Genomic DNA, 19,511 nt, shown 5'->3' with positions numbered 1-19,511 from the left:
ATAGTTAATGGATAAGATCGATGCTATCCCAACTACCATATACTACATATGATGACCTCCGTTTTTCTTTCTTTATATATAAAAATCTTCTGACCGTGTGTTTGTAAATGAACTGCTCCTAAACGGCTGGACTGATTTTGATGAAATTTTTTTTTGTGTGTTCAAGGCGATTCGAAAATGGTTTAGATTCACAATTTCATCCACTGGCAAATGTTTTTTGCAACTAATTTTTTATTTTTTTTAATAGGAAATTTTGGAATGTTTTACATTGGATCCGATAGACTGCACTACCATCGCAATATCCAATATCCACACCTTAAAAAGCGACATCTGTAGACAAATAGCAAGTTTTCATAATGTGGAAAGGGTTGTTCGTTCTTAAGTAATAAATTGGGTACATCTATGGGTAGCCATTACATTTTTTTCACATCTGCTAACTATTGGAGGAACAAGAATGCATAACAAGCGCCGTCAAGGCTTTGCGTAGACTTTGTTAGATTATGGGCGAAGGGCGCAAATGCATTCGTAACAAAGCAAACGCGTTATCTGGAATAAAAATATAGCCGTATAAGTGAAGTTTTGATAAAAAGGTCTATTATAATTTGAGATATACAGAAATATTTTCGAAGCATTGCGCAGGTCAGTGCAATATTTAAACGGGAACGATGAGTATATGCGTACAATTTTAAATTGATCTTTCGTAAAAAATAATAAAATTGCTAAATATTGGGAATAGTGAAATAGAACTGCAACCAAATGCAGAGTGTAATGAATTAAAACTGGCTCAATAATCATTGGAGGAATAGTATACCACGGGCATTCCAAAAGACTGATGCCGTAACCTCGCCAGCCGATTTTTTGTCTTGCCACGCAAGAGAACCATTTCATAATATGCAGTCCATGAGGCTGACTGTCGACTCGACTCGATTGATTTCACTGGTGCACAGCCCAAATTCAATTTTCCGCCCGAAAACCAATGCTTTCTTAATGCACGAAATGCTTTTTGGTTAATTTTTTTGTGGACTAACACAAGTTGCTTCACCAAAAATACGATATCTCCTTAACTAATAGTTATAATCTAAATAATAGAAATCATATAGATGATATTAGTTTTACTATCTATGTATCAGGCACAGTAAAACGTGGACGGGTCCTCTAGTGTATATATAAAAATGCTTGGATGGCGATCCTCTTAAGGTTTTTCCGTGGCTTTGATTTCTGCAAGTTGCAAGAGTATATAATGTTCGTTTGCACCCGAACTTATTTAAATGGATCAGTCCGAGTGATCTACCTTCATTGATTAGTTCGAACACTGTTTTACTTTGCGTCGTTGTTGAGAAGTTGATGGTGATTTTACAAGAACGCTCATTTACAACTAAATAATACCTCTTATCCAATTAGTGTTGCAGCTTTGTTTTATAGTCCAAACTATGTTACGTTGATACACTATGCACATACACGTTTGAATATATTTATTAGTCAGTGATAAGTCTAAAATTATTGTCACAAGTATTTAAATGCTCGTTTCGAGTTCAATAAAAATAAGTGTATACTAAAATATTAATGTTTGTATATATACCAAAACTCAAAACCTTCTAATAGTCACTTGAAGTTTAACAAAAAACATCAGAAATGTTAACCAAAAATTTTTAAAGCATATATTCGTCAATTCTAGTATTTTATGTTTGCTTTTACGTTTCATGCATTTTTTTAACCAAATTTTTCAATGCAACCTAAGTTGTACACTGCAAGAACCCAAATATTTTTACGTTTTTGTTCAATTTGTAAAATAATTACATATTTACCATTATACGTTTGAGCATCAAGTTAAAAACTGTTTGATGTTGACACAAATATTTAATAATTATTTAAATGTATGAAATTCAATTTGTGCTCAATTCGCTTTGAAATCGCTTTCCCGCTAATATTTGCACATTTGTAAATGTATGTCGCCTGCGGCTCCATTTCATTTCGCTTTCATATTTCGTTCGCATAAATATTTTTCGCCTGAAGCATAGTTCATTTCAAAATTAAAAATATATACAAAATTCAAATATTGCTGTTTTTTCAAAAAATATTCAAAATAATATATAGTAAATTATGCTGAAATTGTATGTAAATTTTTTCTATGTGGTAATTGTGTTCTACTTTGGTTCTAAAAGGATTCTTTTATGTTTTTGTTTCGTTTTTTCTTGTTTTCTCAAAAACGAAAAAACGTGTATTTTTCCTGTAAAAATGCTAAATGCCAAACTACTACTACTACTACTGTACTACTACTCTCTATTTACCAATAAAATTAACTAAAAGTTTGCATACTGCACGGATATTGTAAGTCTCACTCGAAACCGTCATATATATTTACATATAATATATATATACATATATATATTAATGTATATTTATCTATATGATACTGTATTTATGTATGTATATGAAATATTTTTACTCTTTCCATCTACATACAAGTGAATTTTTTCTCTCTCTCTCTCTATCTTTCTAAATTTCGTAAAATTACATATGCGCCTTAGTATATGCCTGTCTCTTATACACATCTACTCTTTCCATCTACATACAAGTGAATTTTTTCTCTCTCTCTCTCTATCTTTCTAAATTTCGTAAAATTACATATGCGCCTTAGTATATGCTATATCAAAATTATTATACTTGCAACAGCTGCATTTAATACGAATTTCCGTTTTGCGCTACAATTGAATTTCATTCGAATTTGCAGACAATGTTCATCCAAAAATGCGATTCAGTCTCTCACCACCACCATCAACCAAGTCCGCTTCCGTCATAACATCGCCCACCAATATGCAGGCCAATTACGCACAAAGCAATTACAATGAACCACGTGCTTCCGGCGTTGGCGTCCGAAGTGACGATGATATCTCGCCCGCCAAAGCTACGCCAGCAGCAGCAGCGGTCGCTGCAGCGCCAGCTAAGCACGATGTAGACGATGAGGCGGCATCCGACTACAGTCAATGGTTGCATGCCATGAAGCTGGTGGCGCGCTTGCCCGGCGGCATGCCACCGGAATTTAGACGCAAGGTAAGCTATAATTGCATGCGATTGCGGGTCAGCCCACAGGGTCGGAAATATTTATGTAATTGTTTTTTAATTGATCACTTTTTTTTGCACGCTTTCACACTTACTCTTTGGCTGCCTAGTTGTGGCTATCGCTGGCAGATAAATATTTAAAATCGAAAAATGTAGACTGGGCCAAAGAGGAGGAGAAATGCTTCTGTGAGAAGTGGCGCGAAGATGACGAAGAGCTGGGCATACAAATTGTCAAGGTGAGTGATTCGGACACATGGAAACGAGTACGCTTTTAAAAATCAACCTTTGCAGGACTTGCACCGTACCGGCTCGAATCTGTGCACCGGTCCAGCCGGTTCGATCAATCAGGCCAAATTGAAGCGTATACTTTTGGGTTATGCGCGTTACAATCCGGAAGTCGGTTACTGTCAGGTAATTTCTATTAAGCAGCAAATTTCCTGACCCTTTTTCATACTACACCTCCACGCAGGGTTTCAATATGCTTGGCGCGCTGATATTGCAAGTCATGGAGAAGGAGGAAGCCGAATCCATGAAGGTGATGATCTATTTGGTTGAAGGCGTGTTGCCACCTGGCTACTTTCATGGTTCCATGGGTGGCTTGCAGGCCGATATGGCGGTATTTCGCGAACTGATGCAGACGAAATTGCCACGTCTGGCAAAACATTTGCAAAAGCTACAGGGTCCCAGTGAAAACGCCTTCGAGCCGCCGTTAACGAATGTCTTTACCATGCAATGGTTTCTAACGATGTTCTGCACCTGCTTGCCAATGAGCTGTGTGCTGCGTGTCTGGGATCTTGTACTCATCGAAGGTAGTGACGTGCTGCTACGTACAGCGTTGGTACTATGGAGCCTGTTAGAAGAGTGAGTAACTTCAAGAGAATAATTGCATCAGTGAGTATAGCAACGCTTCTCTTTATTACAGTCGCGTGCTGAGCACACGCACAGCCGATGACTTTTATGGCAAAATGGGTTCCTTCTCGAGCGAGTTGCTTAATGGACATCTAATTGATTCGAATGGTTTGATTGAGAAGGTGGTGCAGCTTGGTCCGATACCGGATATACAGAAATTGCGCGACAAACACCTATACAACATAACGCCGCTGCACCACAAGCAAGGATTACAGTAATTTCACATATTTTGTCTGGAAGACCTAGAGCACTAATGTATATGTTATTTCAGATTCTACTACGACGACGAGGAGCCCGGCTCGGATGAAGAATCACGTCTGGCTGTCGCCACTGTTTGGGGTATGCCTTGGGGTCGTCGCGGCTCACAAGGTCAAACTACTAATGCTACCAAGCAAGTAACCGAGAATAAAGAGCGTCTTGCTTTGGATATTTCACTGCTGAAGAAGCAATACGATCGTCTACGCGAGCGTCAACGTCAAGCACACATTATTTTAACCACCGCCTGTTCCACAGCCCGCCAGAGCGCTATCGCCACAACTTCCACACAATCCAACCAGTCGGTGACTATGAATCAATTACTTTTGGGTCGCCCTGCCATCGTCACAAACAAAGGTAGACGTCCTCCGCCAGGCGCTATACCACCCGCGCGTAAGCCATCTCTGCCTACAGTGCTGCACACAAGACCACCAGAGCGACAATTGCGTCGCGGGGAGACTTTACACTGGCGTGATGCCGATATAAGTAAACGGCGCAGAGATAGTCTAACATGGAAAGAGATTAAGGCGGATCGTGCTACACTGTTGCGTGACGGTGTAGACGCGATACCAAAGTCACAAAAACTTCGTTCGCGTATCGGTAAAAGCGACTCATCGTCGTACAGTGAAGAAAGTGAGGATGACGATGAAGAGGGCGGCTCGAGTACTGATACAAGCCTTTGCGATGAAGATGATCCCAATTCGGGCGCTGATAAAACACATTCCTCTTCAATAGAGAATAGTCCCAAACGCAGAGCGAAATCATCCCGTAAAGCCAAAGAACTCTCTACGAAGTTAGAAGCCTTAAATGAACCCAGTGATAGTGAGAAAGAACGTAAACGTCCTAAGTCTTGGGCACCTTCTTCAACTGAAATTCCTTTCATGCTTATGACATCAGATTCGCCGACATACAGTGGTGATGAGCAAAAAACCGCACGCTCACATCATTTTGAGGAATTAATAAAGGAGGAGGAAGACAGCTCGACGGAATGCGATCGCCTCGGTTATAAAGGTGCAACTGCATCAGTGGATTGGTCTGACACTAAGTTCTCATCTATCGCTGGCGATTTGGCTACCACAAAGCTGGGTGCATTACACATTCAAACAGATGTATTAGAGTTTCCTGTGATAACAAGCACAAGTCAGCTTTCTCCGATGCCAGATATAACTGAATATCTCAATGATTCCAATATAAGTCCGTTGCCAACACCGAAACCGCTCTTTCTCGACTCAACCAACTCCCTGGGTAGTGGGGATGATGGCGAGGAGGGTAAAAGATTTGCTGTCAGCGATGATGGTGTGACAAATCAGTATTTCGAACGTGTCAATAGTGTAGAGAGACCCACAAAGTTAGACTTGTTTTATTCGCTTAACGAAGAAGATGGCATACGTAGAGGTGATGAAGAAGTTACTGACCTAGTAGAGGTTGAGAAAATTAATAGAACGGTTGATAGAAACACAGACGTTGTCCGTGAAAAGAGAGTTGCGGAAGAAGGTATCAAAGAAAYAGAAGCCGCGGATGCGGACTCGCACAGACGCATGGAACTATTAATGGACTACTCTGAAAAATCGTCAGCAGCTTTCATAGCTGAGGCGACTACTGAACTATCCACAAGTTTAAGACAAGACACAAATAAGGATTCCCACGAAGCGGATGATTTTTGTAACAAAATTCAAGTCAAATTAGAAAGTGATGGTATATCTAGAGGCACAATTAGAGATGACAACATACCTGGCGAAGCTGTTGCACAATTTGAAGAACATTCTACAAAAGTTGGAGAACGCAAGGTTCACGAGGACAAGGTGAAAGCAGTAGGTCTTAAGAAATCAAATACACTGAGCAGCGCCTATAGGAAACGACGTGATCCCAGACGTATGACGTTAACACGCTCTGCAACTATCGAAATTGAGGAACGCTTTCAGGCGCTGGAACGCAGAATGAGTGAAGATAGTTTTCGAACAGACAAAGTGAAGAGTAACGGCGATATATTTGTTGAAGACAGCTCAAGAAAAATACCAACCACAGCTGAGTTGGAGAAAAGGTTGAGCACGCTGGATAATGAAATAAATATGGACGCGAAAGTGAAGAAAAGGTTTGCAGAATGTAGCGAAATTAGAGATTTGTCTAAACACAAATCCAAAGAACTAACGAACAGCCCTTTTACAGAATCAAAACCAGTAGAAGATTCAAGCAAAAGCTTGAATGAAAATTCCAAAATAGCAGATTTAGAAGTTAAGCCCCTCGATACCGACATTAACAAACGTATACCTGTGATTGTAAACTCTCACAAAACACCTGACGAGCCCAAACGAGCCAGTAATCACATACCTTCAACCACGGAACTGGAAGATCGCTATAATGCTTTGGAGAGACAGTTAAGCTCGAATGGTTTGCCAAGCAAAAGCTCAATGGATTTGCAACGAGATGATAAAGCAGATGGCAGTAAGGACATACCAACTCCACCCAATACGCCAACTGAAAGTAGGAAGCAACATTTAGAGAAAGGTGAGAGCCAAAAGAAACTTAAAAATGAAATTGAGGTAGATGCAGATTTGGACAAAGAACAGGAAACTAGGGAAACTGAAAAACCGCCGTTAAGAAAATTGCCGTCTACTGCCGAACTGGAAGACCGATTCAATGCGCTTGAACGAAGAATGAGCACACAGAAATCAAGTCCCCGCAAAACGAAAAAGGAGCCACCTGACGAAGCCGATGTTGAAGAAAGGAGGGACACAAAAAAGAAACCTATAGATGCAGATAGCGAAGTTGAAAGTGCAATTATAGAAAATCAAAAAAGTCCTAGTGAGGAAGGTATAGGAACAAACGAAGTTAAAGAAAACATACACACAGCCGAACAAGCTGAATTAGAGACGAAGAGGGGTACCAAAACTGAAGATGAAGGTGCAAAATCAAATGCACAGAGTGAAGAAGAAAATACACTTGAGGAAGAAAATGTAAAACGTACAATATATAATGAGGCAAAGTGCCCAAGGAAAAATTCCGAAGGCGAAGGTAAACAAGTTAGCGATGTAGAAGGTTCGGGTCACTATGACAATTGTCAGGTAGACACTAGAGCTTCTACTAAAACTACAAAACCAGAAATCGATGCAAAAAAGGTAAATGACACTAATAAATTAGAAAATCAATCAAAAGAACTTGAGGGTGAACACAAAAAGTTTGTAGAAGAAAGCAAAAGCGAAGCAAAAAATGCGAGGAAAAAATCGCCACCCAGTACGGAGGAGCTTGAAAAGCGCTTTAATGCTTTAGAAAAACAAATGAGTAGTACTAGCTTGGTGAGTAGCAAAGAAAAGAAAAGCTCAACAGAAAATACAAAAACCCAGGAAAATAAGAATAAAGAGAGTTCACACAAATCTGCAGAGACTGTACAAGAAAAGAAAAGCTCAAAGCCAACTGAAAATTTTCAGACAAAGTCAGAGGTAAAAGAAAATCCACCAAAAACAGAAAAGTTTGTTGTGGAAAAGTCTAACAAAGAATCGAAAGTGTCAACAGAATCTGAAAAAGCAAAGTCCAAAAATATCGAGGAGAAGAAAACTGCAACACAGTCCGAACAACCGAAGACACAAATTCAATTAGGGCAAAGCAAAGGTATACCAAATTCCGAACCAACACGTGATATTAACGCAATCAAAACCTTTGAGGAAAAGTGTAAGCAAGTCAACAGAGAGTTAACTGAGCAGGATAGGGCTAACGTCGAAGAAACACAAAAAAAAGTAAAGACACCAGATCCTACGCTAATTGAGGCCTTTAATGAAAAAGTTAAAGAGGTCAACGAAGAATTAACGAAATCCGCTGAACCGATAGAAGTCCAACCAGAAGCTGAAAAAAGTAGCAAGGCTCTTAATGTGATAAGCAAACGTCGCGCTTCTGAACCGCCATCTACAGAAGACTTAGAGAAACGTTATGAATCCTTAAAAAGGCGAATGAGCACCAAATCAATAGCTGAAAAAGAACACGACGTAAAAGGAAAATCTGAAACAGTTGTAGAGGAAGAGCCACAAGAATCACCAGAAGTAAGGGTTATCACTAAGGAGGCGAAAAGAAAATCTGCAGAACCGCCAAGCACTGAAGACTTGGAGAGTCGATACGAGGCATTACAACGGCGAACAAGTGAACAGAACGCACAAAAAGTCGATAAGGAACACGAAACGGCAACAGGGAAGCGAGGAGAGAAAGCAACATATGAAAAGACAACAAAAACCACGGATAAAGAGAAACTGACAAATGCACAAGATGATGAACAAAATACCGCAATAGAAGATACCAAGGTTTCTCCTCACATACCCGTTGCTCCACCTATGCCATTAAGAGATTCAACAGAAACATTATTCAATGATGAACAACACCGCGCGCTCATAGAGGAGTTCCAGAGTAAAATTAAGGTACAGCCCAATGGTGAAAATCTAAAACCGAGCGAAATTAATCCAAATCGCCGAATAATACCAGACCGACAACGAGCATCACCGTTCGATGGAACCTCGGAAGCACATGCAAACACCGCTTTCTTTAGATCGGAGAATTACGAACCCTGGTACCATCAATCATACAATATGGTTCGTCGTTTCTCCGATTTACCATCAAGAGCTGATCTTGAGAATCGCTTACAATTTTTGGAAAGACAATTGATTATGAAATTCTACAAGCAGCGCTGTGCAAGTGATTCCGAAGTGGCATCGAGGAAACAATTCGCCGATTTGAAGAGTCAGTCGGCAGACAACGAAGTACCCACCACATCCACGCGCTCTCAACAGCAAACAGGCGATGATTTGGAGAGGCGTGTGTTAGCGCTGGAAAAGCAGTATAGTGAAAATAGTCTCAAATTGCTAGAAGCTGTACGAATAAAGGAACAGCAAGCAGCTGTTGAGACAGACTCACCACGGCGGCTCAGCACGGAGACTGTTGATGCGACCGGTAAAGAGCTCGTGCGTTATGTCGGTGAACTCGAAGACTCTGGTGCTCTCAAACCGATCAATATAAGTATTAATATTAAAATGATGCTCAAGCGAAATGAGGACACTGACTCGAGTACTAAGCCCAAAGATAACCTACCGACAGCAGCCGAATTAGAGAAGCGACTCGAAGTGCTAGAACAGCAACTTAAGTTGTCCAGGTCACGACGTGAGGGTAGCATCGACCAATCCAATGCTGACGCAACGCAGGAATTGAAGAAATCCGTAGAGATATCAGATAAAGCCGTACCTAAAGAAAAGGCCAATGTTGAAGTTTTAAAAGAGACGCCTGAAATTAAAAAGGTTGTAAAAGAAGTGTTAAATGAGGAATGTAAAAGTGACAATAAAGTAGCAGAGAATATAAGTAGCAAGAAAGACGTCAAGGAAAAGAGCCAAGTAGCAGCTAACGACACAGAGAGTGTAAGTAATAAGAAAGATGACAAAGAGAAGAGTCAGATAAAAACTTGCGCTTCAGAAAATGAATGTAAGAAGAAAGAAGATAGAGAAAAGGCTCAGATAAACACTGATACTTCAAAAGCTGAGAAGACATTAGAGAATCAACAAATTGCGCGTTCAAATAAAGAATGTATTGATAATAAGGGAAAAACAAATGATAGAGATACAAGCAATATGAACTCAATACTTCAGCAAGTTGACGCACACCCGGACAATAAGATGCAGAGATTGCCAAAAGAGAAAAAATCAACCGAGGAACGCGTTCGAGAGAAAGACGTAAAGGACGCAAAGGAGGTACAGCACGAGAGCAGTAAGGAAACAGAAAAAGTTAAAGAGCACTCAGCGATGGAAAAAGATTCCAACAAAGAAAAACAAGATGATAGTCAAATTCCAAAGGAAGGAATTGAAAATTGTGAAACTATGGAGTGTATGGGCACTCCCACACAAACTGCCATACAAGTTGGAACATCCGATCCCAACAATAAAACGATGGTATTGCTACTCGATAATGAACCAAAAGCTGTTAAAGTTCGACGATTGACACGCGCTAACACAGAGGAGTTAGAAAACCTGTTTCAGGCGCTCGAAAAACAGTTAAGTGATCGCAATCTTATTAAATCCGGGGATGGTAAACTGATGCGAGCTGGCGAAAAGCCGGATGTGGCAACGTCAGAAGAATCTAAAGCGATAACTCAACTCTCCAAGGAAATAGAAGATTTTACCAAATCAGATAAATCAGCAAAAGAAGATGAAACGACGCCCAAAAAAGTGGCTGACGTATCCAAAACTCCGACTGAGGACTATGATTGGGGAACGGACCCCGTAAAACGACATTTGAAACGTAAAACAGCACATCTTCCATCAACCAAAGAGTTAGAAGCGCGTTTCCGATCACTGGAGCGACAAATCAAATTGCTTGAAGATGTGGAAAAAATCGACGTCGAGCAACGTTTAAATGAAATTGAGCGCAAAATCAAAATGCAGTACTCACTGTCGCACGAAAAAGATTTAACGAAGTTCTTAGAGCTCTGTGAAGGTAAGAACCTGGACGAACTGCCTGAAGCTATATCAGCTGCACGTGATAGATATCAGTCAGACGAAGGCAATGCTGCTAGAACACCGACACCTAAGAAAGGTCGTTCACCATATACTTCTCCTTCGCGAAATAAAGAAAAGACACCTTACACATCACCTGCGCACACACCGCGTGAATCCCGAAGTCCCAAAAGACATACCTCGCCCGGGCGTGTTAGATATGAAGACATGAATGTATCAGGTAGCAAAAGTCCCAAACGTCGTGCGTCGCCTGGACATGTTCGGTATGAAGATTCAAATATACCATCGACAGAAGATCTTGAATATCGTTTTAGAGCTTTGGAATTGCCCAGATCCAAATCGCGAGAATCGTTGAATAGCAAATCACAAAGAAATGTCGGAGATTCCAAAAAATCACTTATACATCCATTGGAAATGTTGCTCGATCCCAGTCCTGACGAGGATGCCATACCAACAACCGGCGAACTGGAGCACCGAATACGTGTATTGGATGATAAAAGAAAAACATCTTCACCTTCTCGACGACCCCGTTCACGCTCGCCAACCATTGAAGATATCAAAAATAGAAAATTAGCTGAAGAACAGCAATCGCGCACACCAATACATAATTTGGAAAAGCTTGTCGCTTCACCAACTAAAAGAGAATTGCCTACCGCTGAAGAGTTAGAAGCTCGTATGCGTGCACTAGAAGAAGAGCATTGCTTCGACTTTAAAATGCAGAAATCATACCAGGAATTCAATCGAAAATTAAAGGATGCCGTTTCCCCATCACTTTCCTTTGAAGAATACAAGACATCAAAATCACGCGAAGAAAGTCCAAGACGTGGCGAAGCTAATCGCTCAACGACACCAAAATCTGCGCTACGAGACACCGCCAGCAGTTATGAGGATGGACCATATCGATCAACCAGTCCCAAGGCCATACGATTCCGTGACGAAGAAGCTGATTATGTGCCCTGTATGCCGTATAGGCCCAAATCGCGTACTGATATACGTGATGTCACTGGACGAATGGTGGGCACCATTAATTCTGGAGCTTTAGAACAAATTGAAGAAAATTCTAAATACCTTCAACGTATTCTTAAGCAGACTCTTACAGATTCATGCAGCAGCATAAACGCTATCGGGCACACGACGGAAGGACTTGATGAGTTCGGTAGTCGACTTATGAGGGTGAGTTATACAGAACACTTATAGTTAGTTTACTAACCAATTATGATATTGTGACGTTGTAGGAGACTTCACCACTACAACGTACCGGCAGTCACACCGGGGTACCGCTGCGTACAAATGACAATATCAACGAGCGTCTGGATTCCATAAAAAATACGATCAAGTCCATCGACACGTTGTGTGAAGAGAAACCATATCGTAAAGAACGTTGTCAGCGATACATTGATTCACTATTTTCCGACTCGATACACTTCGCCAGCAAGAAGACCTCGCTAGAAGATCTCTCACGTTCCGAGAGCCGTGCGCACGAATATGGGCCCTCCATACGTGTCTCAGATCACAGCCAAAGGCATTCGGACTATTTATATGGACGTACGACGGGTTCGGCGGACTCGATACGTTCGACGAGTCCATTGCGCGCTGCCAGTCCATTGCATCATCGCTCAAATCGGGATATACGACGTGAAATTTCACCACGCCGACGACGCGAGGAAGAGCGCGCAGAATACGAGAGTAGGGTAAGACGTGAAAATATGTTGCCAAATTATTATTTATTTGATAATCATAGAGATGTAAGTAGTAGTAGTTTAATTAAGTTTCATAAAGTAGATAGACAACTAGACACATACAAATATGATGATAGAGACAGATCAAGTTCACGATCGCCGTTGAGATCGCCGTATGGATCGAGGGAGACGTTGATGACGACAGAAAAGATGTTGCACGACAACACCAAAGCCAGCACACTACAACACAACACTAACACCAACCACAGCTGTCACAACAACGACCGCTACAAAACAAAAACACTAAACGTTAAAAATTTCGAATTGGATTTGGACAGACAGCAAGCGTATACAATGCATCATCACACTACAGACAAGCTACTGGGTCTCGATCCACTTAAACGCTCCACTACGCCCGTCTATGCGCCCGGACGACTCGATATACGTCACACCACCGTAACATCGACCTTCTACGATCGCTTATTGGCGGAGAAAGAGATTGAGCGAAAATTTTCTCGGCCATCTAGTCGTTCGCCCATCGTTTCACCGTCGGTTACGTCGAAAAGTTATGTCGACTTGGCCAGTACCAGCGCCAAAGCTCTATATCAAGACAAATCTCCCACAGCTGCCGTAACAATGCGTCTAGATAGGTCCACTGGCTTATCCAGCTACTGCAATACAGAAAAAACACAACACTATCGTAATTCGATGACCGGCAGTTATCCGAGTAGCGCTTTTAACGTCACCAACCAAACAAACCTTTCGAACAGCAACACGACTACCCCGAAATTTTGTACCAACACCGACACCCATACCAACATCACCATCACCAACAATTGTACTACTGTTACACTAAATTCGGCCACAACAAGCACAGGTAATTCAAACACTTATTCGTACGAAGGCACTAGGCTCACGCGGTTCCCTCGGGTAACCGAACCTACTAATATGGACTTACGTATACAAAGTTGTGATAATATACTGATGCAATTGAAATCTGCTTCTATAACTGCAGCTGGGGTAGGGTGTATGAGTGACAGCGCGTCAACGACTACAACAACAGCAATAACTGCAAATACGACATGTACGCCGACGACAACGACTGAGATCACGACCAATTATCGAATTGGTGGTCTGAGCGGTAATACAACTAACTACACCACTAACTTCACCTCAACACCAGTTACAGCAACAGCAACAACCACAACAATTACCAATTTTTCCTTCTCCTCTATGAACATCACAAATACGCCTATAACTACAACAACAACAGCAACAGTATCAAACTTGAACTTCAAGCATAGTATCACAGCTCTGGACAGATCAGCAACAACAACAATACCAACAACTACATTATTTAGTACTGAAACAACGACAATGACGACAACAACAACAGCAAATGCTTACAATTTGTATAATCTGACGACGATGACGACGATGACGACGACGACGACAGCTATGACCACAACAAGAACAACAACAAACACCACAGCTGTTGGCAGTGAAAACACCAACAAATTCATCACAAATAATTCGTCTCCATCATTTCTGTCCTATAACGCGACTAGTGGCGGCAACCTATACACGAGTAATACACCTCTGGGTATGGCTCTACCAACAATGCAACCAACTTCCGTTACAACAACATTCGCCTCATTGGGCCTTTACACTAGTAATTTAAATAGCTACAACAATAATAACAACAACGTTGGCAGCAACAACAGCAACACAAAAATTTGAATGAAATGAAGAAAAAAATCTGTGAAGACCCTTGGAGTTAACCGTGCTGCCTAAATTTATAAAAAAGCAAAATGAGAAAAAACCGAAAACATAAACAAGTGCGTGTAGTGTGTAGTGTAGGGAAGCAAGAAAGTGCTGAATGCTGTGTGTCTGTGGTTGAATTGAGCGAAGATATCTCGTTAACAAGTTTTTAGCGGTGGAGCAAAGTAAGATAGAAATTATATTTACATACATACATACAAACATAAAAGTAGTTATACATACGTATACTGTAGTGCGAAGGGACTTGTAATCAAATCTAGGTTCGGAAAATCAATAGAGAGCGTTTATTTATTATATTTGTAGCGGTAAGTTAGGGCCAATAATATCTCAATAATTAGCGCAATCGGAATTGGATAACTCAAGCGGAAAACTCCACGAAGAAGAAACTAACACCTCTTAGCGATCCTAGTTTCCCTACCCAGTTTCCTGGGATAAAGGACTCAAGACAAGACTCAGAAACTAAAGAATAAATAAGTACATTTAGGAACCGTTCAGTACTTTCGAAGAAGCATTTTCCAAAAGTGGGCTAAAATCATCATATGATACGATATTGCGAGCACCCAAACTTAATTAGTTTCAGGCAAAGTGTTAGTTTGCAAATATGTGACCAACAAGACTCACAGGGTTACAACGATCTTTCAAATGTTCGATGAATCTCAGGCTCGGTGATTTTTTCCCAAATGTATTCTGTTGAAATCTACCGGGAAAATATACCTTGTTGTCTGATCCGGAGAACAAGTTAGAAAAGGAAAGACTTCAAACTCAAATCATGCATTTCGTCTTTGTTGTCATTGATGAAACAGTGCTATGTTCCCTTTCGAATAAGATCATTGTCTGTCTTTTGAAGATATTCGATAAAAAATTATCGATTGAGCATTCGAAAATATGGGGCTAACATCTGCTACTTGGAATTTGGCTCAGATTTTCAAATGATTTTTAATTAAAGTGAAGTGAAATTAAGGGGTTACCATTTATTTCATTCGTTGTCTTATATAACCCCAAAATTTTTGGTTTAACCGCTCCACACAGCAACACGAAACTTCAACTGTGTGGTCTTCTCGAATATTCTGTTCGTTTTCAAACTCATTCGCTCCTTTTTTGTTTGAGTTATCCGCTTTCGGTTGTAAATAGAATGTTTGCACTCATACAAATTCAGTAGCTTAACCCGCGTACATGAATAATCGCCTTGCACGAGTTTTAGGGGAGTAACCGCTTTTTAAATATATGTATGTAGGTAAGGCAACTATGATTGATACGACATATAAACGAGAAAAGTTTGCTTGTAAAACAAAGAGTAGTGGCAAAAAAAAAAGGTTTTAAAAATGAGCGACATTAATAAGTCTCTTGTTATCAGAGGTTTCAATATTTAAAACAAATGTGTCAATTTGATGTACCCTTCATAGAATTTTAACTAATTTGAACTAATTTTATACATCCTTACTTTCATATTCGATTTGTTCCCAAATTTTCAAAAGTTATTTTTGAATTTCTTTTAGTGAAATATCATTTTTATGATATAATGCTGGGAAAGGAAATTTTTCACAAGATTTTAAATTAAAAAAATTATGGTGATCTTACAAAAGTTTTAGTAATTTGCCTTTAAATTTAAGAAATAATAATAATAATTAACTTTATTTTGTTCGGTTTTTACTTATTTAATATTACCATTTGTAGATTGAAGCTTCAAGTTTTGCGTTTCCTAACGCTTCGAATATCAACGCATGCTACAATTTTAAGTTAGGTTAGATTAGTCCGGCAGGCTAATGAGCCAAGCAGCGACCAGTTCAGGAACTCAGCGTTGGCAGATGGTGATCATAGTCCATGAGAAGTAATTATTTGGGGTACTCACAACGTGTCATAAAGCATCGTAAAATCATAAAGTCATTAATTTGTAAACTTGTTTAGAAAATTTGTTGTTGGATTGCATACTAAAATAAGTTTACGCAAATACAACTCTGAGCGCTATGTTTTCGGATCGTTACAAATTATAACTTTATGAGACTATGTGAAACCCAAGTTCCGCGCTCTCAATATTGATACGTCTGCGATAGTCTCATATCAAGTCATCAAATTCCGGAATCGTTGCCTTGCCTATGTGAAATAAGTTCACAAGATAGGCTCCATTATTTCGATACCATTTTACCCATGAATTTTGCGCTTTTCCACACCGGTGATCATTCCATCACGTTTTGACCTTCCTTGCCATAATCGCCGTAATAATAATATCTGGGTTTCCTAATGGTAGTCCCGTTTTCGTATAACAGCCGCATACCACTCTTGACAATTTTGTTTATTAATCTTTACATTTTTTTTTATAGTAGGAGGAAGCATCCACAGCCAGAGTACGGGAATTTAATCCGCTAAACCAAACCGACTCCCATTTCATGTCTCTCCAACGGCACCACTGACTACGTATTATTTTATGCGAGAAAATAATACATTTAAGTCGCCGCTGTTGTACGGACTGACTGACGCCTAAACTGTTGCAAAGGTCCCAATCGGACATAAGTCAAATTTTCCATCGTGAGAGTACCTCCAATTGTGGTTTTCAGCTTTTATCGTATACTTGATAACCGATGGAAATGATGGAGTACATGTTCACAGTCTTCTATACACTCTGTACCCGTCGGACAATATGAATTAAATTCATGACGATATTTGTGTAGGCAGCTTTTAAAGCACCCATGGCCACTGAGTATTTGAGTCATATGGAAATTCAGGTTCCCTAATTGTCTATCTCTCCAAGAATATATGTACATATGTCCGGAATCAGTCTGTGGGTTCACCGCCTTATGCATAATATTTGCCATCATTGCTTGCACATTGTCATGCTTTTGATTCTCTCCTCTCTTTTTGCTGCTGTAAATGACCCTAATCAATTATATATTTGCGCGAATTCGTCTGCCTGAATGTCAATCGGCGCTATGTATCACACTTAACACGCGTATTGCAGAAATCCTATTCACTGCGTTGATTGGTCTAGCATGTGATTCTATGTCTGGCGCCGCATACAGTTTAACTGATCTCATTAACTTAGCTATTAAAAAACGTTGGCTAGAACGCACATAGCCTTTATTTACCACCATTCTAGATAAAGCATTATAGATTTGATTTGCTTTATCATACACGTGGTATTTTCCCAGTGCTCCTTGAATTTGAGCCTTGAGTCCACCATTACACCGAGGTACTCACATTCTCACCTACTATGATGAGGGATCTCTTTTCTTAAATTGGAAATCTGGAGCTTATGAGCAAGACCTCTGTTTTCTGCAAGCTCAGCTCTGGACCCATGGTAGCAAAGCTTCTGCGCAAACCACATTTTTAGCCACTGCTACCACTACGAGGTAATCCGAATAAGCGATTATTTTCTCCCTTTTTTTATTTGATGTATTCCTAGCAACCCGTCCTCCACCAAGTTTCCTAGTAGTGGGCCTAAATCGAAGCCTTCCGGTACTCCACTGGATATAGTGTAGCTCAATATAATATTTATCAGTTAATAAAGTGAGCTTATTTCGCATAGCGCTTTTATTATATATTATTTGCTCACTTTGCAGAGTTGAATGCACTCTTCACATCCAGGGCAATTATCGCACAATCTTATTTTTTACCACCTTTCCATCTTTTCCTACTTTTTGCACATTTCGCAGTAACTACTACTTCTCTTGATAATACGCCGGCTTTTTGAATTGCTAATTCCAAGCGTTTTCTTCTGCTTTCGTACACGTTACCAATCCTATCCAGCACGCACAGACGTCGATATGATAACGCTTCTTCGGCTGGCTTTTTTGGTATAGGGAGTATAACCAAGCGAAATTTTCATTTTTTTTTTTTTTTTTCAATAGCCAAAAGTTCTTCTTCTGTGACTAATAGGGGTATCTCTGTAGCTTCATTTCGCTGTGATTACATTACTCATAAATGATGCGTTCTTAGGTTGAATTTTGATATACATATATTGTCTGCCATTCCCCAAGGATTTCTTTTTTCTTAGAGTTTTTCGAAACAACATCTTTTACTACGGATTATGGCTGATTTTAGGAGCTTTTTTGGCATTTAAATGCCTGCCCTTGACAGCGATGCCGATGTAACGTGCACCTAGTAGAAGCAAAGTCGCTTGTTCTCGGCAACACTCACCATTGTTTCGAAAATTTAGTTTACGATTACTTTAGTCCGTAGTTTCATGTTTGCAAGAATAAGAAAACGCCAAAAATTGCACACTTTCAATTGGGGATGACGCTTGCTGCCATTTGTTGGGGTTAAGAAACGCAGAGCTTACATTTCAAGTTTTTATTAAAATATTTTCTTTGAAGAAATATAATTTTGTTCATGAAATCGATTTCAAGTATATAGTAATTTTACTAATTTATTTATATAAGCAAAGTTGATTACATAACAGTAAGAATAATGCGCACCAAAAAGGTGCCATAAAGCTTCGTCAATGTTATGCGATTCCTACTTCGGTCTAGATTCTAACAAACCTGCATATTAAATTATTGAAAAGAAAAGAAATAGAATTTCACTCTGAATAAAAAAATACACACTTATGTCTGAAGCCCTAAAATTATACTGACAATTATAAAGCAATAATGATAGAAATATATAAAAATCGAAAAGTTACAGTTAGCATTCGAGAAACAGCAATAAGTAAGTCTAATTATATAGACAGTTAAGTACTAGATAATCGCGCACCAACATTACTCTACTTCTTCACCCTCCAAAACTTCTTTAACTGCACGCATTTTAGCACTCATATACATAGCAAATATATAACTGTATTTACATACATATAATACTAAGCTTATATAATTGATTTAAAGTCAAGAAGATTTTTCGAAATTTTGCATCTGAAAACTGGTTGGGCCTAGAAACATAGCACCACTTGCAACATACCTCATATATTCATACATACATACATACATACATATGTATATGCTTAGTGAGCAACTTACTTGCTAATAGAAATAGAAAATACTACACAAAAACTCTACTAGCACTAAAAAAATAAATTTTAAGCAATCGAACTAATACTACACACTTAAAAGAATTAATATTCAAATAAATTTCTTAGAACTCTTACTTCACTTTCCCGCTCTGTATTTAATGTAATGTGTTTGAAGTTTCCTCTTATACACAAATACCAACACACTTACCTAGTTCAGTGGGTTTTTTTTTTGAAGGTCACGCAAACCGAAGGACTATTTAAAATTAAAAAAAAAAAATTAAAAACTGTGTTTTGCGTATTTAAAAAAAAAAAAAAATCAACTGCAAACAATTACAGCATTAAATTTCGAAATATTGTTCAGAGACCCAATTAAATGTTAATGACTGAATTTCCATATATATGTAGTAA

The 19,511-nt window shown here is 39.4% G+C and overlaps 1 protein-coding gene across 1 annotated transcript in view; it reads left to right on the top strand.

The window, feature by feature from the left end:
• The window catches only part of LOC108972889, a 46,602-nt gene extending 31,017 nt beyond the window's left edge, over positions 1 to 15,585 (top strand). The window contains exons 2-10 of the mRNA XM_018939779.1: positions 2,732 to 3,051; positions 3,171 to 3,296; positions 3,352 to 3,471; positions 3,530 to 3,921; positions 3,983 to 4,183; positions 4,241 to 11,717; positions 11,793 to 11,876; positions 11,939 to 13,259; positions 13,398 to 15,585. Of these exons, the coding sequence (XP_018795324.1) occupies positions 2,732 to 3,051; positions 3,171 to 3,296; positions 3,352 to 3,471; positions 3,530 to 3,921; positions 3,983 to 4,183; positions 4,241 to 11,717; positions 11,793 to 11,876; positions 11,939 to 13,259; positions 13,398 to 14,122 (10,766 nt within the window). The 3' untranslated portion in view covers positions 14,123 to 15,585. The remainder of the gene's footprint in view (positions 1 to 2,731; positions 3,052 to 3,170; positions 3,297 to 3,351; positions 3,472 to 3,529; positions 3,922 to 3,982; positions 4,184 to 4,240; positions 11,718 to 11,792; positions 11,877 to 11,938; positions 13,260 to 13,397) is intronic.
• The last annotated feature ends 3,926 nt before the right edge of the window (positions 15,586 to 19,511 follow it).

Source organism: Bactrocera latifrons, unplaced genomic scaffold (assembly GCF_001853355.1).
Source record: "Bactrocera latifrons isolate USDA-ARS-PBARC rearing strain unplaced genomic scaffold, ASM185335v1 scaffold_436, whole genome shotgun sequence".
Taxonomy (NCBI): Eukaryota; Metazoa; Arthropoda; class Insecta; order Diptera; family Tephritidae; genus Bactrocera; species Bactrocera latifrons.
Note: the sequence above shows the minus strand (reverse complement) of the source record. Positions and strands in the feature narration are given on the sequence as shown.